Source organism: Halichoerus grypus, chromosome 7, assembly GCF_964656455.1.
Source record: "Halichoerus grypus chromosome 7, mHalGry1.hap1.1, whole genome shotgun sequence".
NCBI classification, from domain to species: domain Eukaryota; kingdom Metazoa; phylum Chordata; class Mammalia; order Carnivora; family Phocidae; genus Halichoerus; species Halichoerus grypus.
The window spans coordinates 137,632,210-137,651,683 of record NC_135718.1 but is presented as its reverse complement, the minus strand read 5'-3'; the positions used below and the strand labels follow the sequence as shown (position 1 = coordinate 137,651,683).

General features: G+C 33.7%; 1 protein-coding gene across 4 annotated transcripts in view; it reads right to left on the bottom strand.

Moving 5' to 3' along the window:
* Positions 1-19,474, bottom strand: part of BRINP3 (BMP/retinoic acid inducible neural specific 3) — a 375,365-nt gene that overhangs the window by 179,795 nt on the left and 176,096 nt on the right. For all 4 annotated transcript variants that reach the window (XM_036112049.2, XM_036112048.2, XM_036112047.2 and 1 more), the window contains 2 exons: positions 16,322-16,512; positions 1,837-2,027 (listed from right to left, as the gene is read on the bottom strand). In XM_036112049.2, the coding sequence (XP_035967942.1) occupies positions 1,837-2,027; positions 16,322-16,512 (382 nt within the window). The remainder of the gene's footprint in view (positions 1-1,836; positions 2,028-16,321; positions 16,513-19,474) is intronic.

Below are 19,474 nucleotides of genomic sequence, written 5' to 3'. Positions count from 1 at the left end.
GGGCCCACCTGCCAAAAACCACCCTGAGGCGGCAGCTAAAGATGGGCTACAGTCAGTCCCAGTTTGGACTTGCGGCCTGTTGAGGTCCAGGGCTTCTCCAACAGCTAGGGGTCCCTCCTGTCTCATTAGATGAAACTCCACCCAACCAGCAAGGCCCAGTCTTATCAGGGCAGGCAGGCCAGTATCCTGCAGCTCTGCCTTCAGGTGGGATAGGCACATTTGTGTAGTTTAGTGCTTAGAGACAAGCAGATGCCTTTTGTCCCTAAGATCCTGTTCCTGTGACCAGGTCTCTCCAGACCCAAGTCCTGTTCCAAGTCCTTGGTGACCCTCCGTTAAGTTTTGACATAAACTGTGAATGAATATTTTTTCCTGAGTAAAGTACAAAACTCCACTGCATAATTCTACTTGGTGCTGAGAAAAAAAATCAATAGCCATATAATAAACATACTTACAATAATGATGTCTTCTATTAGAAAATACACTTTAAGTTACTGTTTATATCATTGAAATTGATTTCTGAAAAAGTCTATTTGTCCTCAGCAACCTCAAGCTAACTATCTCTAACAATACCCTATCTTACAATATTTTTTAAATTAACTAAAATATCTACATTCATGCTGGCTACAGTTTTATCTATACAGCATAAATGCTATTTATATTCTTGATTATCCAATATAACAGAAGTCCTACAATCAGAAGTAGACTAACTATAATTGTGTAATTTATATCTACGGAAGTCTTTTTCCCAACTTCATCTACCAGGAATATGGAAGACAGGTAGTATTATTTGTGTAACCCATAAGCTAAAGATATCGCTGTATCACCTTTTATTCTCTCTGGAACATCTCGCACAAAATATATGACTTAGACTAATTTTTCCTAACATTCCCAAAATACTGAAGTACTAACATTTTATTAACTTACAAAACACAACTATTAATTTTAAAATCATAAATTTAACGACTGCTTTTTGCATTGATTATGAAATCTTACAGGTGAAACACCAAGAAATGCTCTTTATATTTTATTTTGTTCTTGCTAACTTAGTCCAGGATCACCCTATCACACTGTGATGATTCTTTATTTGGCAATGTTTGTTGACCAAACACAATAACATGTTGATTTAAACTGCCAGAAAAATGTGTCAAAAAATCTGATGTTTTAGAAGCCGCTGTTTGTCTCTCTTCCTCAGTTTCTCTCTCTTTTTTTAAAAAAATTAAAGGCACCTTATTCTTACTTTCTCTTAGTTTTGGTGAAATTAACCTTAGTATAGTCAGACGGAAAGGATTCTAGTGAACACATGGAGTTTACCTACTAATTCTAGATTATGCTGTGTCTTGACTTGCAGAAACTTACACCCAAATACTTGTACTTCTTAATTACATTGTTAAAGGATGGGGGGAAATATTCCTTAAACCAGGACTTCTTAATGACTTTTGTGTCACTGACCATTTTGAGCCTAAAACAGCACCTTTTCAGAATGTTTTTAAATACTATAAAATAGGAATATTCACAAAATAAATTAATGTTATTAAAACAAAGTTTTATCCACACACACGTTATGAGGGAGACTGTAGACCCCAGACACTTACATGGTTCAAGTGTGTTTCAATTAACATTAGGGCATGAAAAACCTTGACCCAGTTATCAAGTCACAACGTTACAGACACACCATTTCATCGAAATCTATTACATAACTTATGACAAATGGAAATGTGACCGTTTTTTTTAGAACATAATTGTTTAAATCAGTGATACATGCAAATATATAGAGATGCATTTTAGAGCTAGGAAAAATCATGGTATGACATCATTTTAAGGTAAACTCATTCATACCTTAATGGCAGTGGATGCAATTTGAATGTGGTGAAGTCTCCGAAGGGTGCTGTCCCTGTCAATGAAATAGGAAGCGGCTAGTTGATGTAGCGTCTCCAGTGTGACCATAGAGCTATTGGTGCTGGAATCACTTCCTTCAGATCTTTTGCTCAGCTTCCGCTTGTCCACAAAAATTGTGAGTGACTCCTCTCCTGCATTAATAATATTTAAAATTATTCCATTTTGCACTTAAAATCAATTTTTCAATTATCTGCAGGTGAGGAAGTATAGATGGCAGACATAATGAAACAAAAGAGTGATAAGCAACAAAAGTCAAGTTTAACTTTTGTGTTCTTCATGAATATTTCTCATGTGCCTAGAATGGTACATGAGCTATTGAAGCCTGTAAATACTTATTTAGTAAATGTTGAATAGCTAGCATTTGTGGAACAATTTCTCTAGATTTTATTGACTTTCTCATATAGTTTAGTTTACCTAACACCTATATGACACAAAAGCAAATTAAGAACGGAAAATATGTAAATTGAACTTAAGTGGGGTGCGTGATATAAAATTGTATATGCTCAGAAATGTTTACCGTGGATCAGCATGACTAATGGAAACATGACCAAGCACGTTACTAAACACTAACCATTTTTTTAAAAAGATTTTATTTTAGTAAACTGTACGCTTAACGTGGGGCTCAAACTTACAACCCCAAGATAAAGAGTTCCATGTTCTACAGACTGAGCCAGCCAGGCACCCCTAGCCATTTTTAACTGAACCTCGAAAATTCAGAGAAAACATACATATGCATATATAGTTATGTAAGCATACATGAATTAAATTCAGAGGTTTCCTACATGTGGCATTACATAAAAATATTATGTGTTAATAAGCTCTATGGAAATCATTAAACTCCATGGAAGATTTAGGTATTGACAATGGATTTTTGAAGGTGAAATTTGAAGTATAATATAATTAAACTGCAATTTTCAGTGTTCACATATTTACAAAAAATATCAATGGTATTTAAATTTAACATTAAGAACTTGCCGTTTTCAGATTTCCATATTCTTGGATATTCATCTAGCATATAATTGTCAGACTTGATGCTTACTCTCATTCTCTCAGGAACCCACTGTTCTGGTGGCATTATGCCCGCTTACAAATTGACAAGCCAGTTTTATAAAATACCAAATAAATAAAATAATACTAAATTTAAAATGACATATCCTTGGTGACTATCCAATCCTAAGTCACAGCTTATAACAACAGATAAAGCAAGAGATCAGGTCAGTTGATATCAGAAGTAAAGTGTTATCAATGTTATTTCTGAAAGGTGACATTCTCAGTTTGTATTTGGATCCCAACATGCATACTGGAAATCAAATAGCCTAACTAGAACAGCGGAAAAAAAATCCTTCAAAAAAATGAATGAGTGGGTCAATTATCAACAGCATTAGGTCATGTGCAGATAAATATCTTTCAGGTGGGAACATCTGAAAGAGAAAAGGGAAAATATTATGAAATCCCTATAGCAACAAACAAAAAAATCCCCAGTGATTACTTACCTCCAGGAAAAGAGGATAACTAGGGTGGAAGTGTGAGTGAGTGTATCTCAGAAAGACCAATGAATCTAAGGAAAAGAGTGACCCATGTGCCACGTTGTGAGAGAGTACCAAAACAAACCTCCTGTACATGGATGTATGAAGAGCAATAGTTCTGTCGTAGTCTAAGAACTCATAATGAGCATCTATCACCCATGCAAGTGCTATGGTCTGAAGGTTTGTGTCCCCTCAAAACTTATATGTGAAATCCTAACCCCCAAAGATGAAAGTATTAAGAGGTAGGGCTTTTGGGAGATGCTTAGTTCATGATATCAGAGCCCACATCAAATGGAATCAGTATCTTTCTAAAAGAGACTCCAAGAGAGATCCCTTGCCCCTTCCACCGTGTGAAAATACAAGAAGTCTGCAACCCTAAAAAGGCCCCTAATGCAACCATGCTGGCACTGTGATCTTGGACTTCTAGCTTTCAGAACAGTGAGCAATAAATTTCTGCTGTTTATAAGCCACCCAGTCTGTGGTGTTTTGTTAGCAGCCCAAATGGACTAATACAGCAAGAGACATGTCTCATTAAGAAAGGTTAAAAACAAAATGGCAAAGATCTTGGTAAATGTAAATAAAAAGGAAGCAAAGTTAAGTCTTGATATCCAATATTGTAGAATTGACTAAATACTACTAAATTGACTAAAATTATTAAATGGGAAAAAGAAAAACATTGTATAATGAGTGCTAAAGACTAAGACTTGCCAAGTTGCTTTAATGGCAACACTTCTCATAAAGCAGAAAATACAGGAAATATAGGTTAAAATAGTACAAGAAATGCAAATTAAAATATATTGATATATCACTCTGCAATTATGGAATTTGCCAAAATCCAAAAGTTTGACGACTTTGCCAAAGCTGTTGGCAAACTGGAAAGAAAACAGGCCCTCTGATATATTTCTGGTAGTCATGCAAAATGATGTAACTATAGAGAGAAATTTGGCAATAGTTAGCAATAATTGACTCAGCAATCTTACTTTTAAGAATCTATCCCAAAAAACACTGGCTAAAATATGCAAAAGTCTTCTTACTGTGGCTTTATTTGTAATATTTGTAGCAACACAGATACCTACCTAATCAGGAAGAATAAACTATGTTGCATCTATACAGTAGAATACCGTGCAGCCGTAAGAAGTGAGAATGATTTAAAACATTTATTCATAATAAAATTTTTAAAGTAACTAGTTAAGGGGCGCCTGGGTGGCTCAATCATTAAGCATCTGCCTTCGGCTCAGGTCATGATCCCAGGGTCCTGGGATCGAGCCCCGCATTGGGCTCCCTGCTCTGCAGGAAGCCTGCTTCTCCCTCTCCCACTCCCCCTGCTTGTGTTCTCTCTCTCGCTGTGTCTCTCTCTGTCAAATAAATAAAAAATCTTAAAAAAAAAATAAAAAATAAAGTAACTAGTTAAGTTCATGATTATAATATTAAGACTAAAATGAAATTCTGGATGATTTGGCAGTTCTTAGATGATTCTATTTAGAAAATATATCTGAATGTCCAAGTTTAACGCCTAGCATTCACGTTTTCTACAGATTCCTATAGATAGAAGGAAGCTTAACTGCCTATTCTTTAAAATAATATCTAATCTTTTCTTCAATTCATTAATATACTAAATTCAAAATATGGGTTCAATTGATTTATTGGAAATTAGTTTTGCCTTCTGGGGATTCAAGAAAACCATTTAAATATGTGAAGAGATCATCTTCACTATCTCTTTTTGGATAGTAGTGAATTTTCTTATTACTGGAGGTGCCCAACATGAATTGAAAAATTATACATCATTGAGCAGAAGAGATAATTAGATCACTAGAATGGACTCTTGCACTGAATTATGAGGTGCTGGAAGAAAGAAAAATATAGAATTAATTATTATAGTTTAGATGTAAGTGTGCCAACTTTTAGTGCCAAATAGATTTGGGTTTTTTTTTTTTTTTTTTTTTTTTTGACAGAGAGAGGCACAGCGAGAGAAGGAACACAAGCAGGGGGAGTGGGAGAGGGAGAAGCAGGCTTCCCGCAGAGCAGGGAGCCCGATGTGGGGCTCGATCCCAGGACCCTGGGACCATGACCCGAGCTGAAGGCAGACACTTAACGACTGAGCCACCCAGGCGCCCCTAGATTTGGGTTTTAATACTGGCTTCTATTTAGTAACTGAATGATCTTGAACTGTATAACTTGACTCAGTTTCCTTTCATGTAACATGAGCAGAGTATTCCTCAAAGAGTAGCTAGATGCATGAAACAGATAATATCTGTAAAGGATTTAGAATATGACTGGACTACAGTAAGAATTCAAAAGTTGTTGGCATGGTATTATTCTTTTATTTACCTCAATTCCTTAAAATTTATAATAAAACAACTCATTCCATATCTACATATCTGTAGTAATTTTAGTTATTTTGTCTTATTTGTGATGAACAGAAGCCTCCTTTCCTATTTCTTTTATAAATGCATGAACCCTCATCCTACCATCTGTATCCACAAATGGTGAGTAAATATCTCTCAAAATAGTCCTTTAATATTATATCTCTCTATATGTCTTCACCCTTCAGGTGAAAATTCTTTAGTGGGACCTCAGTTGAGTCATATATCACACAAAAAAAGAGGAGTAGCATAATATTATTTTTTTAAAGAGCAAATTAAAATATTTGATTTAAGAATATTTTGTAGATGTTAAGCTGCCCTGTGATAATTTGGAAAATGACACATAACAAGAGCTAGGGATTACTATTTCAGAGTGGTCCTATGTTACGATATGAATAATAAATGCTAATATAGGTTTAAGCAATCAAAGATGTCCATAGAGAAATGATGGCCCATAATCATCAGCATGAGTAAGAACAGCTTCCATTCTCTATCTAGTGGAGATTTAAAAAAATATTTCCTTTGTTTTTCAGAGTCCACATTTGTTTGTAAGGTACAGGTAAATGTGTTTTCTTCCTTCTATCCTGAGAGCAAATATATATTATAGACAACAGAAAAAAATCAAAGGAAAAAATACTGTAAATCTTTATACACATGTATTAACAGTTTTACAGTTCATTCTTTGTTGTTGTTGTTTTAATTTGAAGGAGATATGATATAATAAGAGAAAGGAAAATGTGAGTTTTGGAGCCAGGTGTTTGTGAAGGTAAATCCTGACAGCTCATAGTCCTCTAACTTAATGACTGTGGGGTTTTGGTAAAGTTACAGTCACCCTTAGCATTTCCATCTCTAAAAGAGAAGCAATATCCTACTCTCATCTGTTTGAAAAGACTAAGCAATATAATTTATCCATAGAACCTGGTAGAACACATATAATATGTACAATAAATGTTGGTTTTCTCTCTTTTCCTTTTTTTTTTTTTTTAATTTAGGGCCTAACAGTAAACGAGGAGGTTTTAAATTTTTACAAGTTAGCATTTCATAGATATTAAATTTCACCACAGGAACCTGGACTTAGTCAAAATTGTCTTCTAGTGGATCTTATAATCAAGATCCATGCGATGATTAAAGATAGCAGTTGGTTATTCTTTCCAATAAAGTGATAAAGAGAAACCACTCATAAGTTGCTCATGGTTCTTTTCTACAGTTGAACATTAACCCATGTATGCTAAAGCTTTCCCTGTAGTGAAGCACGTGAGGCAGTCTAGATTACTGAAATTGTTCTTATGAATACCTTCTTTTAAACCCTTATTTACAACAAACTAGACAACTATGTGATGTAAGCTGGGTAGTTTATGCTAAATTTCAAGTGTTATAAATCATGGATTGTTAAATACCTGAGATATTTTGACAAGGCTACTCAATCGACATCGGAAATAAGTCTATTTCTTTCCTCTAAAAAATCTGTTTTTTTTTAATTATATATAACTACCATTTTTTTTAAGTTTTTATTTATTTATTTGACAGAGAGAGAGATAGCGAGAGCAGGAACACAAGCAGGGGGAGTGGGAGAGGGAGAAGCAGGCAGGAACACAAGCAGGGGGAGTGGGAGAGGGAGAAGCAGGCAGGAACACAAGCAGGGGGAGTGGGAAAGGGAGTAGAAGGCAGGAACACAAGCAGGGGGTGTGGGAAAGGGAGTAGCAGCTTTCCCACAGAGCAGGGAGCCCAATGTGGGGTTCATCCCAGGACCCTGGGATCATGACCTGAGCTGACCTGAGCCCAAGACAGATGCTTAACCACGGAGCCCGCCCCTTTAACTACCATGTTTTTGTGATGTTTATGGTCTTTATAGTCTTTGAAACTTTTACAGTCAGCTTTAAGAAAAAAAGAATGCAAAAAAAAAAAAAAAGAAGAAAGCACTCTTTAGTTGTAACTCTCAAGTATTCAATTATAAAAGGTCATCAGAATTCTACATAAATAACACACAATATTCAGATTTAAAAACTGAGATATTATTCAATCAACTAAAAATTTGTGTTCAAATGTCATTTTTATTCCTATTTTTTCAACCAGCTGTAGCTCATAAGTATGACATGAGTACCAAAGGACATCCACACATTTTGTAAAAACTAAATGTGATTCTGAAAACGATTCAACATTCTGAGTTTGTTAGAAAGTAAAAAGGATTAATGACTGTGGATATAAAAAGATGTGATTATTTCACACAGAAATCGTGCAGCTGTGTCTTTTACAACTAAAATACTGCGGTAGTTTATGGACATTAAAAGCACATATTGAAGGATGCTTTCAGAGAGAATGCAAAACAGAAGGCAATAAAACAACAACAAAAAACCAATCATGACTTTAATGTTATCCTATGATCGGTTCATAAGAAGCGATTAGGTACATTTGATATGCTGTTGACCTCATTGTAATGAACTTTTCTGTCCTGATTTTCAAATCATCTATGTTATGTCCATGAGGAAGAAAAATTTTAAAGAAATTTTGTACTATTGTATTTTCCTTGGATTTTCTCAACTTGCATTCTCATATATACAGTTATTGAGAATAAAGGGAATGCTCTCAAAAGGTTAGAACAAGTTAAAAAACAATGGATAATAGAATGAATAAAAGAATCCTACGGATAAATCAATAATGATGATGTGGCAGATTGCATTAATTTTTGCAATTACTTTCGGCACAATGGTGGATGCAAATATGCATACATGGATTAATGGTCCATTGTAAAGAACTATAAACAGTTCATGAGTGATTTCCTTTAACTTGGTATGGGAAAGGATAACACTTGGGTCAGTGGAATACATGAAAGCCAGTATGCCATGAGCTAGTACAAGGTTTGAGCAGCACTGCAAAGTTAAACAAATTCTTTAGCTTTTTCCCTCTGCGAGAAGGACAGCATGTTCCAAAGAGAACCTTCTTCAACTTGATTCTTGGAACGAAGAGACACCCAGAGCAGAACACAGAGGATCCACAATCAAAGCATATTAGTTGTTTTGTTTTTTATTTCTTTACTGTGATGAAAATAGCTCTTACAGATTGACTGTATTTTATGTTATCATTGCTCTGCCCTTGGGTTAGTCTACCAACCTATAATGTATACCATTCCACCCAGACAAAAACAAAACAAAACAAAACAAACAAAACAACTGTACATTTATGGTAGATGTCTTCCTGGTCATCCAACTTCCTTACACTGGAAGATCTTATTTTGAATGTTCTTTTTGCTTTTGTGTGAGTTTTACTTATAAAGAACTGCTATTTGAGTAGAAATCTTTCTCATAGGACTAACCAATGCAAACATAGCTTAAATGTAATTGTTCGTAGGTTTTACTTTTGATGTATCGTTTTAACCCAAAAATGTTACCCTATTTGTTGGTAATGAGAGATCACATTATTCCTTGTGTTAAAGCCTTATAATATTTTGGGTATAGCAGCTCTTTTGAAATTATATTTCAGTTTTTACAGTGTATTTTGCTCTCACTACTGATGATTGTCCTTTCTCCACTTAACATGTTAAAAGGTAACATCCTGATGATATCTCTCTTTCCACCAATATAGTGTTGTAGAAAAAAACAGAGAGTGTTTTAGAAACAAACAGACATAAAAAAAAAATCGATCTGAGAAAAAAAGGCTTCTGACAAGAAGCAGAGCCAAATATCTAAAGGCAGTAAAAACAGACATGTTGGCTTAACACCAATTGGCATCTGCAAGATATTATGGGAAGGAAATAACTAGTCTTAGAGAGCTTCGACAAAGAAACGTAATATGTTTTGCAAAACACTCCAAATGAAAGCATCAGACTTTTGGATTATTAACAGTTATCCGCCCGAAAAGTCTGAAAAATTTTTAAACAAAATTGCCCAGCTACCATAATGTTCTCTATAAAGCAATGACATGAAAAAAGAGGAACTGGAAATAAATAGTTCCCATGTCAGATGAAACTGAATCTACCTCGAGTGAAACACAATTAAGTTACTTACCTCTCTTTTGGAGTTGTTTACAATGTCATAATGAACATTTTTGTTATGTATGTTACAGACTCCTGCTATTATTTTGGTAAGATTAATTTTCAGAAGTGAGATTTCTCAAACAGTTAAGAACACTCTACATTTATATAGATACTCTAAATGGAACTGTTCAACCTTAATGTGCATATAAATCACCCAGAGATCTTGTTAACATGTAGATTCTGATTCATTAATCTGAGATGGAATCAGAGATTCTGCAGTTCTAACAAGCTCCAAGGTAATGCTGATGCTACTAGATCATGAACCACACTTGAGTAATGAGTCTCTAAACCACAGTAAAACTTATTACCAATTTAAATGTATGTATTTGTCAGTCACCTGTGTGTTCCCTTAAGGAAGGTGTTGGGTCTTTGCACTGTTACAGGTAACTCAGTACATGTTTGTCGAACAATGGACAGATGATTTATCTACCTTATCAAAGTGCTATAAGTAAGAAAAACATATAACCAAATGTATAAAATACTAAAACTTAACATTTATCTTTTGATTTAGTTGCCAGGAATGTCATTATTAAGATCCATCAACATAGCAATTTTAATCCTAATTTATTTTGTGTTATGTTTATGACTATTTACAGAAATGGTTTCAAATCATTTGAGTAGATAACTGCCTTAAAAACCATTAAAATTTAATTAACAATATTATTTTAATTTCCATTTTTTGAAAATTTTCTTTGCCAGAAAAACATGAGAAATAAAGATAGAGGGGAAAAAGATAAGAGACAGATTGAGACAGAGATAGAAAGAGACAGAGACAGAAAGGAATGGATATAACTAACCTTATGTAGTATATCTTTAGTTTTAAAAACCAATATGGCAATTTTTTCCCTCTTCAATACCATTATTTTAATGATTCCCTGCGATGAAGCTTCAGAAAAGATTTCATTTTCTTGCTTTCAGTTCTTTTTCTTAAAACAGAATATGCATTCTAATAGAGGAAATAGTTCCATGCATTTTTAGTGAGTATTTCTATTTGCATGTTTTTAGCAGATTTGCTTCTTTAATTATGTTACAGTTATACTAAAATAAAAGGAATTTGTATTTCCTATGAAGAGACCAAATGAAAATGAGAAACACAACCACTAATCAATTTTGAAAGAAGGTGGTGTATGACATAGAATTAAAACTATCTGTGGACACTTAATTCAGAGTGTAATTTACATAGACAAAAGTGAGAATTGAGTATTTCTGAAATCAAATAAGGATATTTAGAATCTTACACTCACAGGGATGTAAGACAATTTTTAAAAATCGAATTGCTGTTCTATCTATAGTGTATCTTATTGCTTGACTTCTGACCTCTGTTCTTCTTGAAAGAGATACACATGCAAACAGTATATGATAAAACTTGCAAGCTATTAAACTACTTTGCAGCCATAGTGACTTATGCACTAAGTGGTTATTGAGGTAGTATTCATTATTTTCTATGCTAGTAAGTTAATGCTACTCTGGACATCAATCATCTATTTTTCCATTCTAATAATGAAGAAAATATTTTCTTTATATAAACAAAATTTAATATCTGATGAAATGCTTAAGTTGAACAATGTGGTAATAAGATACATTCTCATAAGCACTTTCAGGGAAAAAAAATTAAAAACACACATATTAAAAAAAAGTAACTATTTCCACTAAAATTTAAATTATGACTTTTAAAACTGTGCATTCAAAACCACTGGTCAAATAGGACTTGTTTTAATGCTGCTGAGAGTGAAAAATATTTTCTTAAAGTTGCAAAGGAACAAATCTTAATATATTATCTATTTGTTCCTAGAATGAATTTTGGTTTGATTTTTAAAATATCTCTACTGGAGCACCTTGGTGGCTCAGTTGGTGAAGCATCTGCTTTCAGCTCAGGTCATGATCCCAGGGTCCTGGGATCCAGCCCCGCATCCAGCTCCCTACTCAGCAGGGAGTCTGCTTCTCCCTCTCCTTCTGCTCCCCCTGCTTGTGCTTGCTCTCTCTTTCTCTGTCAAATGAATAAATAAAATCTTAAAAAATAATAATAAATAAAATAAAATATCTCTATCAAGAAAAGAGTACTTTTTCCTGCACTCCTCTCCATGGGAAGGTATTCTGTCCAAACAATCCTTGTCCCTGCATTCTTGACTCTGCCCACAGAAGTACAGTGAGTTAATAGAAAGGCTGGTGTAGGAAAGGGACTGACATGAGTAACCCTGCCGCTTCCTCTTCTTCTTCAAGATGTGCCTGTCAGGAGAGAGCACAAGCTCTGGTCTGTTCTTCACTGTGTTGGGCTGTAGAGAGTCTAGGTTGATATGGGAGCCACACATATGCTCGTGTGACCGTGGGTGGCTCAGGGCTATAATCATGACTGTTTGGACAAGTCTGTGTAATACTAGAGATGAGAGTCAGGCATCATTTAAAATTATTATAAATATTTTGTTACAACACTTTATAAAATTTTAAGTGAATTTTTTGGGCTGCATCTTCCTTAGTCTTTTTGTCTTTTTCAATTGATCCAGAACCTAGGTTTGGTGTTTTATGGTGGGCACCCTCCCTCTCCCCAGTCAACTCAGCGGTTTTAAGCTCTTTTTATTTTTTTCCTGTTCACTTATGTTTTGTTGTTGTTGTTGTTGTTCTATATTCAGTACACAGAGACACTTTTATTCCAGTATTTGTCATATATTGTATTATAATGAAATATATTATAAAAATAGTCATGAAATATATTCCATAGTTAGAAATCAATATATCTCAGTAGTGCAATCTTTTTCAAGATTGGTTCCTCATATTGAGTAGCTTATTTTAGATATTTAAACAGTGATGGAGTTTAGATATCATTATCCAAACAGAAGCAAGCTGAATTACTATATTGATAAATAGTCTGGAAGCTATAAGATGAAATAAGTGTGGAAAATGATATATATTGAAGAAGGTTTTTTACAATTTATTTTTTCCTATAGGGAGATAATTCAATCACTGGCTTTATCTATCATAAAATATCCCGTTAAAGGCTTCAAGTATGCTATCCAAAGTTTTATGTCTAAGTCAATAATATGATGTACTAAATAACTCAGGGAAAAAAGACATTTTTTATTTATTTCTTTTTCATCACTTTAATACTGAGAGAATTTTACACAACTCATTTTTTAAAATATTTAAATTTAGTTGAAGATCTGGTTATTTAAGAAGCAAGAAATAACTGGCCTTTTGTTTAAAATGTTTGCTTATATACATGACATCCTCAGTGTGTTAATATTAGGGTTGTTACTTAGTTGGTTAAGGAGAGAGCAAGAGAGAGAATTAGCTCCAGTTAAATACCACAAATCTCATTTTTTTAAAAAATGGAATGATACAATTTCATGTTCAACCAGGAAAAACATATAAAGCGAAAATATACTTACAGCAACAACAAAAAAAAAGGTTTAGTGTAATTACAACAGCAATATTTTTAAAATTGCCTGAAATCAACCTGGTGTACATTTTAATTGCAAATAGTTATATCCTTAAGTTACTTAAATAATTTCATGCATTTTAGTTAACTTATTAACATCACCCAGGAGAGATTCCTGAAAGAAACTATAAGTAACATTTAGAGGGGAAAAAAAAGAATTCTAATAGAAAATACCAGGAATATTAAATCCAAGGAATATTCAGAGGGTAGAAGGCCAGGGAGCCTGGAAATTCCATGTCTTCCCCTGCCCCACCCCCACCCCACTCCATGATTTGCCTTTAAGGACATGCTTGATCAAGACTTTTAAATAATTGAATTTTGAGAGAACATATTGCTATCATTGAATAATCAACCTGAAGAAATGATTTAATCCCACAAAAGATTTTTAGACCACGTTTATACAGACAAAAAACATACACAATAAAAACTAATCTGAAGGCCAACATGTAGCATCTACAATGCCAAAACAACGAAAACAAATAAAAAAGTCACCGCAATTTTAGTATAAGGAACAAAAATGTCCATAAAAATCATCTGTATTTTTTATCTCTTCTGCCTTTCCTCTGTCACTTGCTTCCTTTCTTATTTGGAGAATGTATTTTATGTTCTGAAATTCTGGGTATTATACATTGTTGACACAACTGTGATGAAGCCTAATATGAGTACAAGACCACTGAACTTTTTAAAAGAAGTTATAGTAATAATTTAACTTTCACTTTTACTTCAGACTTTATTGCATTAATAATCATCGACCTTACTAACCCATACAGACACAGCTTTCAGAGACTCAGGTTTTATAATTATTGGGATATTTTATAATTTTTTTCTATACACACTACTGTAATAGCAATAACATAAATTCTTTGAATGTTTAAATTATGCCACACATTGTGCCAAGACTATCTTCCTGCATGTACATTAATCTTCCCATGACCCTACCACACATATATTACTCTCCGACTTTCTCCTAAAAGAAACTAACAGAGAAGTTACTTAACATTTTAAAAATGTCACAATTGAATAAAATAAAATTTTAAAAAATCACAATTGGTTAAAAAAAAGGAGGAGAGTCAATTTTCAATACCAGGCTGATCCCTTATCTTATTATTTTAGTATTATTCACTTGTGGAAGACAGAGATAATGTGTTTTCCTGGCTGACTTTGTCTGTCTGCCTAAATCATCCACGTTTTCCACCTTTAATTCCTTAAGGTTATTTGGCCGACTTATATTTCCACATTGTGTCCAGAAATCTCCTTTTCCAACCTCTCCATGCCTTGTTCACCTGCTCTTGCTTGCATCCTCCTTCTCTCCAATTCTGTATCTTTATTTGTTTAACTGACTGTTTTGGCTCTTTGGATTCAGTTTTCATTTAGTCTTCTTCTTGAACTAGATCTCAGTTATCCTCTGTGTATATCATACTTTTGACATCTGTTTAGTGAACTTGAACATCTCAAACTCTAAACAAAGTTGTAGTCTCATTTATTCATTTAACAAATATTTAATGAGAACCTATTGTGCGCCAGGCACTTATAACTATGGGGGTAAACTGTGACAAATACAGGCAAGTTTCCTGTTTTCAAAAAAATATGCAGAAATGACAGATAATAAGCCAAGAAACTAATAAATGAAATATTTCACATAAAAAGAAATACAATGAAGAATACAAAGAAGATCATGGAATAGTAGAGACTATTGGTGGACTACTGGGTACTATTCCTGGTAGCATGGACAGGAAAGCCCTCTATGGAAAGTAACATTTGAGCAGAAAAATTGTCCCGAAGGTCATTGTGGCTGAAAAATAGAGCATGATGAGAGGAGAGAAAAGTTGAAGTCTGTGGTGAAAGCCAGTATCAGACCCTTCATGTAGTGCATTATAAACCGTAGCAAGACATTTGGATTTTATGTTAAGTGGCTAGTTACAGGTTTTAATTGACACAGGGAATGATTTGACCTGATCCAAGTTTTAAAAAGATCTGTGAGGAGCATGGACCTCAGGCATATTCTGGAGAGAAACATGATGGTGACTTGGTCTAGGGATGTCCGGGTAGAAGTCAGAAAGGCTTGACATGGGATATATTTTGGGAGAAAAAAAGGACTGGCATGACTTACTGACAGACTGGACTGGCAGCTACAGGAAAGAAAAGACTCATCTTCTAAGGTAGGAAAAATGAAGAACCAGTGGCCTTTCATACCACCGCACCATTGGTGTGAATCAGTCTGTCCGGATTCAGAAAACTTACTGAGGAACAGACAAGGAAGCAGAGAATCACTGTTTTCATATCCAATTATATTCAGTGCTCTTCATTATAGGAAAGAGTAACATCCTTTTCTAAATAAAATGGTTGGACATTATTTAAAGTCTTACACAAAACTAAATACATGGAATTCTGGGATATTTTTAAGTTTTAGGAAAATCCTATTTTCCCTATTACGTTACCTCCCCAAATATCATCTAAGTGTATTCAAAATGCTGAATTATATATCACCATGATAAAACACATATTAATGGTATTAAAACCACAGATTTCTTATTTTTTACAAATTTATAAATTGAAGAAGTGACATTATTAATCTCTACTTTTACATTACACATCATAATTGGTATTTATTGATCATTCTCTCTATATCATATATGAACCACAATGAGAAATACTAAAATAGTGCTAACAAACGTAATTTTAGATCTTCAACATTTACTTCGGGAAACTTTTCCAGTTCTCTGTAACCAGAAGTGACGACTTCCACTTGTGCCTGACTGCTTATTATTTATTTTTTAAACAGAATTTGGCACATCCCCTTGCATTAGAGAGTGCAGTAGCTATGACTGTATTTAATGCATGCCGTTATACTGTACATTGCCTTCAGGCAGGAACTAAGTAATAACCAGCTACCTTCCCATTGTGAATACCATAGAAGGCATTTAGTAATAACTCAGTGAATGCATTGAATAAATGAATGAATTCTAGAATTATTCAAACTGAAGCTATCTGGATTAATCAACACATTTTTCCCTGACTTTCACAGTTTTATGCACAAGCACACATAGGCATAAATATTTTCAAAGAGTCGTACCTCCCAAAGTAGCCGATAGCAAGAAATGGGTCCCATATTTCTTGATAAGGTTTTCTGTGATTTGCTGAAGGGTAGGTCGACGTCCCAAAAGTCTTATGTTGCGGAAGAATTCAGGAGCAAGAGGCAATGGGGAGCCAAGGAAATTTCTTCTCTCAACTGCAAGGTTATTTACTTTCCAGCGGCCAAACTCCCTGAAAAGCAAATTTATTTTTATTCATACGTACATAATCTGAGTGTTTTCATTTGAAAAGTTCACTTGGTAGTTTTGCTGGGGTCACCCCATTACAAAGAGTCTGGCCTGTAATAATATGTCACGTGCCATGAGTAGGAGAAGCAACATTTATAATTTATGTAACTGGAGTGAATATTCTGAAACCGAATCATATACAAGAAAAAATAAGCCACTTAAAAGAAACAGCTTCCACTGTTTTTTTTTTTTTTTCTCCCAAGGAAAGATACGCTCATAAACATGATTTTGTTATGCATAGAACATGAATGTAGAGCTATTTAAAAAAATCACTAAGGTAATATTTTATTATTTTGTAAGGGAAATTGTAAAAAAGATAATGAATTTAGTTTCATAATTCTAAGGATTCCTTTCTCTATTTATTTTAGAGTAGGACCTTATAAAATTTCAAGACTATTTTTTTTTTTTAAAGATTTTATTTATTTATTTGACAGAGAGAGACACAGCGAGAGAGGGAACATAAGCAGGGGGAGTGGGAGAGGGAGAAGCAGGCTCCCCGCCGAGCAGGGAGCCCGATGTGGGACTCGATCCCAGGATCCTGGGATCATGACCTGAGCCGAAGGCAGATGCTTAACGACTGAGCCACCCAGGCGCCCAAAATTTCAAGACTATTATAGAGCTGTAGGAGAATTTAAAAAAAAAAAACATGATCAAAAGACAAACATTTTTTTACAGTAATTATTGTTTACAACATATTTTGAAACCTAAATTCAACTCCATTAGCAATTTCTCAAGATGCAAATGACTTTTCAGGTGAATTTGGCCAAACGGAAATGGAAGATATAGTTGTAAACGATTTATACATTTAAACAAAGATTTTTACATTTATTTTGAGTTAAAATCCACCTAATGAGATACTTCAGCCAAGAACTATGGTGAACTGGATTCTCTGATTAACTGTACAGATTTTTTCTGATGAGTGGTCTGATAAAAATCTCAAATACCTTCCACAGGGAAGAATTCCATCTGCCAGGCCTAATACTCCCAGGTGTTTTATTTAACTTAATTACTATCTAGCAAATAAAATATTGAATAAATATTGTATAAATATGTGCCGTATTTATGTATATTTTTCCTCCAAAAAATGCCTGCAGTGCACCAATGAAAAGTGAATGATAAAAGGATACATCAGTGAACCAGACCAATACTGTCCATGTCCAAATGGAGCTCACATTCTAGAGAAAGTTTTAAAAATAAATAAAACACAGACATTAACTTAAGTTTTAAACAAATGTCCGAGTATTATAAGTGCTGAGAGCTACCACAGAGAGCCTGCTGTGATAAGCCATAGAGCTGTGGGTAGTGGGGCCCTGTTTTACTTTCAGTGACCAGAGAAGGCAACTCTGGAGAGGTGATATTTAATATTTAGGCAGTCTCTCAAGGGAAAAAAAAAAGTTGCTAAAGGAGGGGAAGCAGGGAGAAGATTTACACAGAATAATGAAGAACAGCAAATACTTGCAGGACAAAGAGGTATATCCCTGACAGAGCTTCTAACTAGGAATATTTCACTCATGTGACAAATATTTGGCAGCCCAAAAATCCACTCGGTCTTTTGGAAATTAATTATAAGATAAGGCTCACTCAGGGATCTAGGGAAGTCTTCAGCCTGAGAATAAGTCAATTTAGTGTTCCTTTCATTGAGAAACTCTTGCCATCTCCTCCATAAATCAGCTGATCTAAACAGTTTTGTTCTACTGATGGTTCTCAAACTTCATCACCTACTAGAGTCACCTGGAAACTCCACCCCAGAGCTTTCTGATTCATTAGGTCTGAAGTGGGATCCAGAGGTTGCACTTTTAACAAGCAACGCTAATGCTGCTATTCAGAAAAAAGCTATTAATTAGGTAATTTGACATATTGTCTTTAAAATTTTCACAAAGTGCTCTATTTTCAGTAAATGTAGGGTTTTTAGAGATCCTATGCTGGATTTGTCAATTCATGTTTCCTCAGAAGAGAGTACGGATGTCTTTTATCTTTCAAAACCTGGGTTGATATTAACAATTTTTTATGTCTTTTCCTTTTATAAAAAATTTACCTGAATTAATTGCACATGTATTATATATATATATGTATAGTGTATAACACATTATATATATATCTATAATATATCACATTATATTTTATATATTATATATTATAAATAATATATATAATACATTACACACAACATATTTACATATATAGCTATATGTAAATTATTATAATTACATGTAAATATTTATATTATAATTCATTTGATATATTATATATAATGAATTATAATTACATATATTATATACATATACATATAATTACACACATAATGTATACATATAATTACGTATTACATTATGTGTAATATTATGATATATATAACATATAATAATGTAAATATAATATACTTATTTTATATAATATATGTAAGTATATATTCAAATTTGTGAAGAAGAGTGTTTAAATAAAACATTTAAGTTTTAATGTTTTGTGATATATCTCAAGGTATATAATCATATAATGCTTGCAAAAAGTTATTTATTAAACCATGATCTAAATAATAGTTACTCAATTCCAAACTTTAAAGGCTTCTCAAATATGTACTTTTTTTATTTGCTGAAAAAAGTTTATAATTTTGTCAAGGAGTGACATAACTTGAACCTAAAATTGTGGTGTATCTTTTTCAATGATTTAAAGTGCTAAATGTATAAACTCATATGCATGTATTCATAGACTAACATGTGGGTTACTAAGTGAATTAACTGGACTTTAACCAAGAAGACTGATTCAATTGTGATATTGTACATACCATATAAACTCTTTTTAAATGACTAGGTATCTCATACTAGATGACTGTGGGTAAATACAATTCTAGTGCAATTCTAGTCTTTCTTATCTTTTTAACAATTAGTCACTATACAAATAAAAACCCA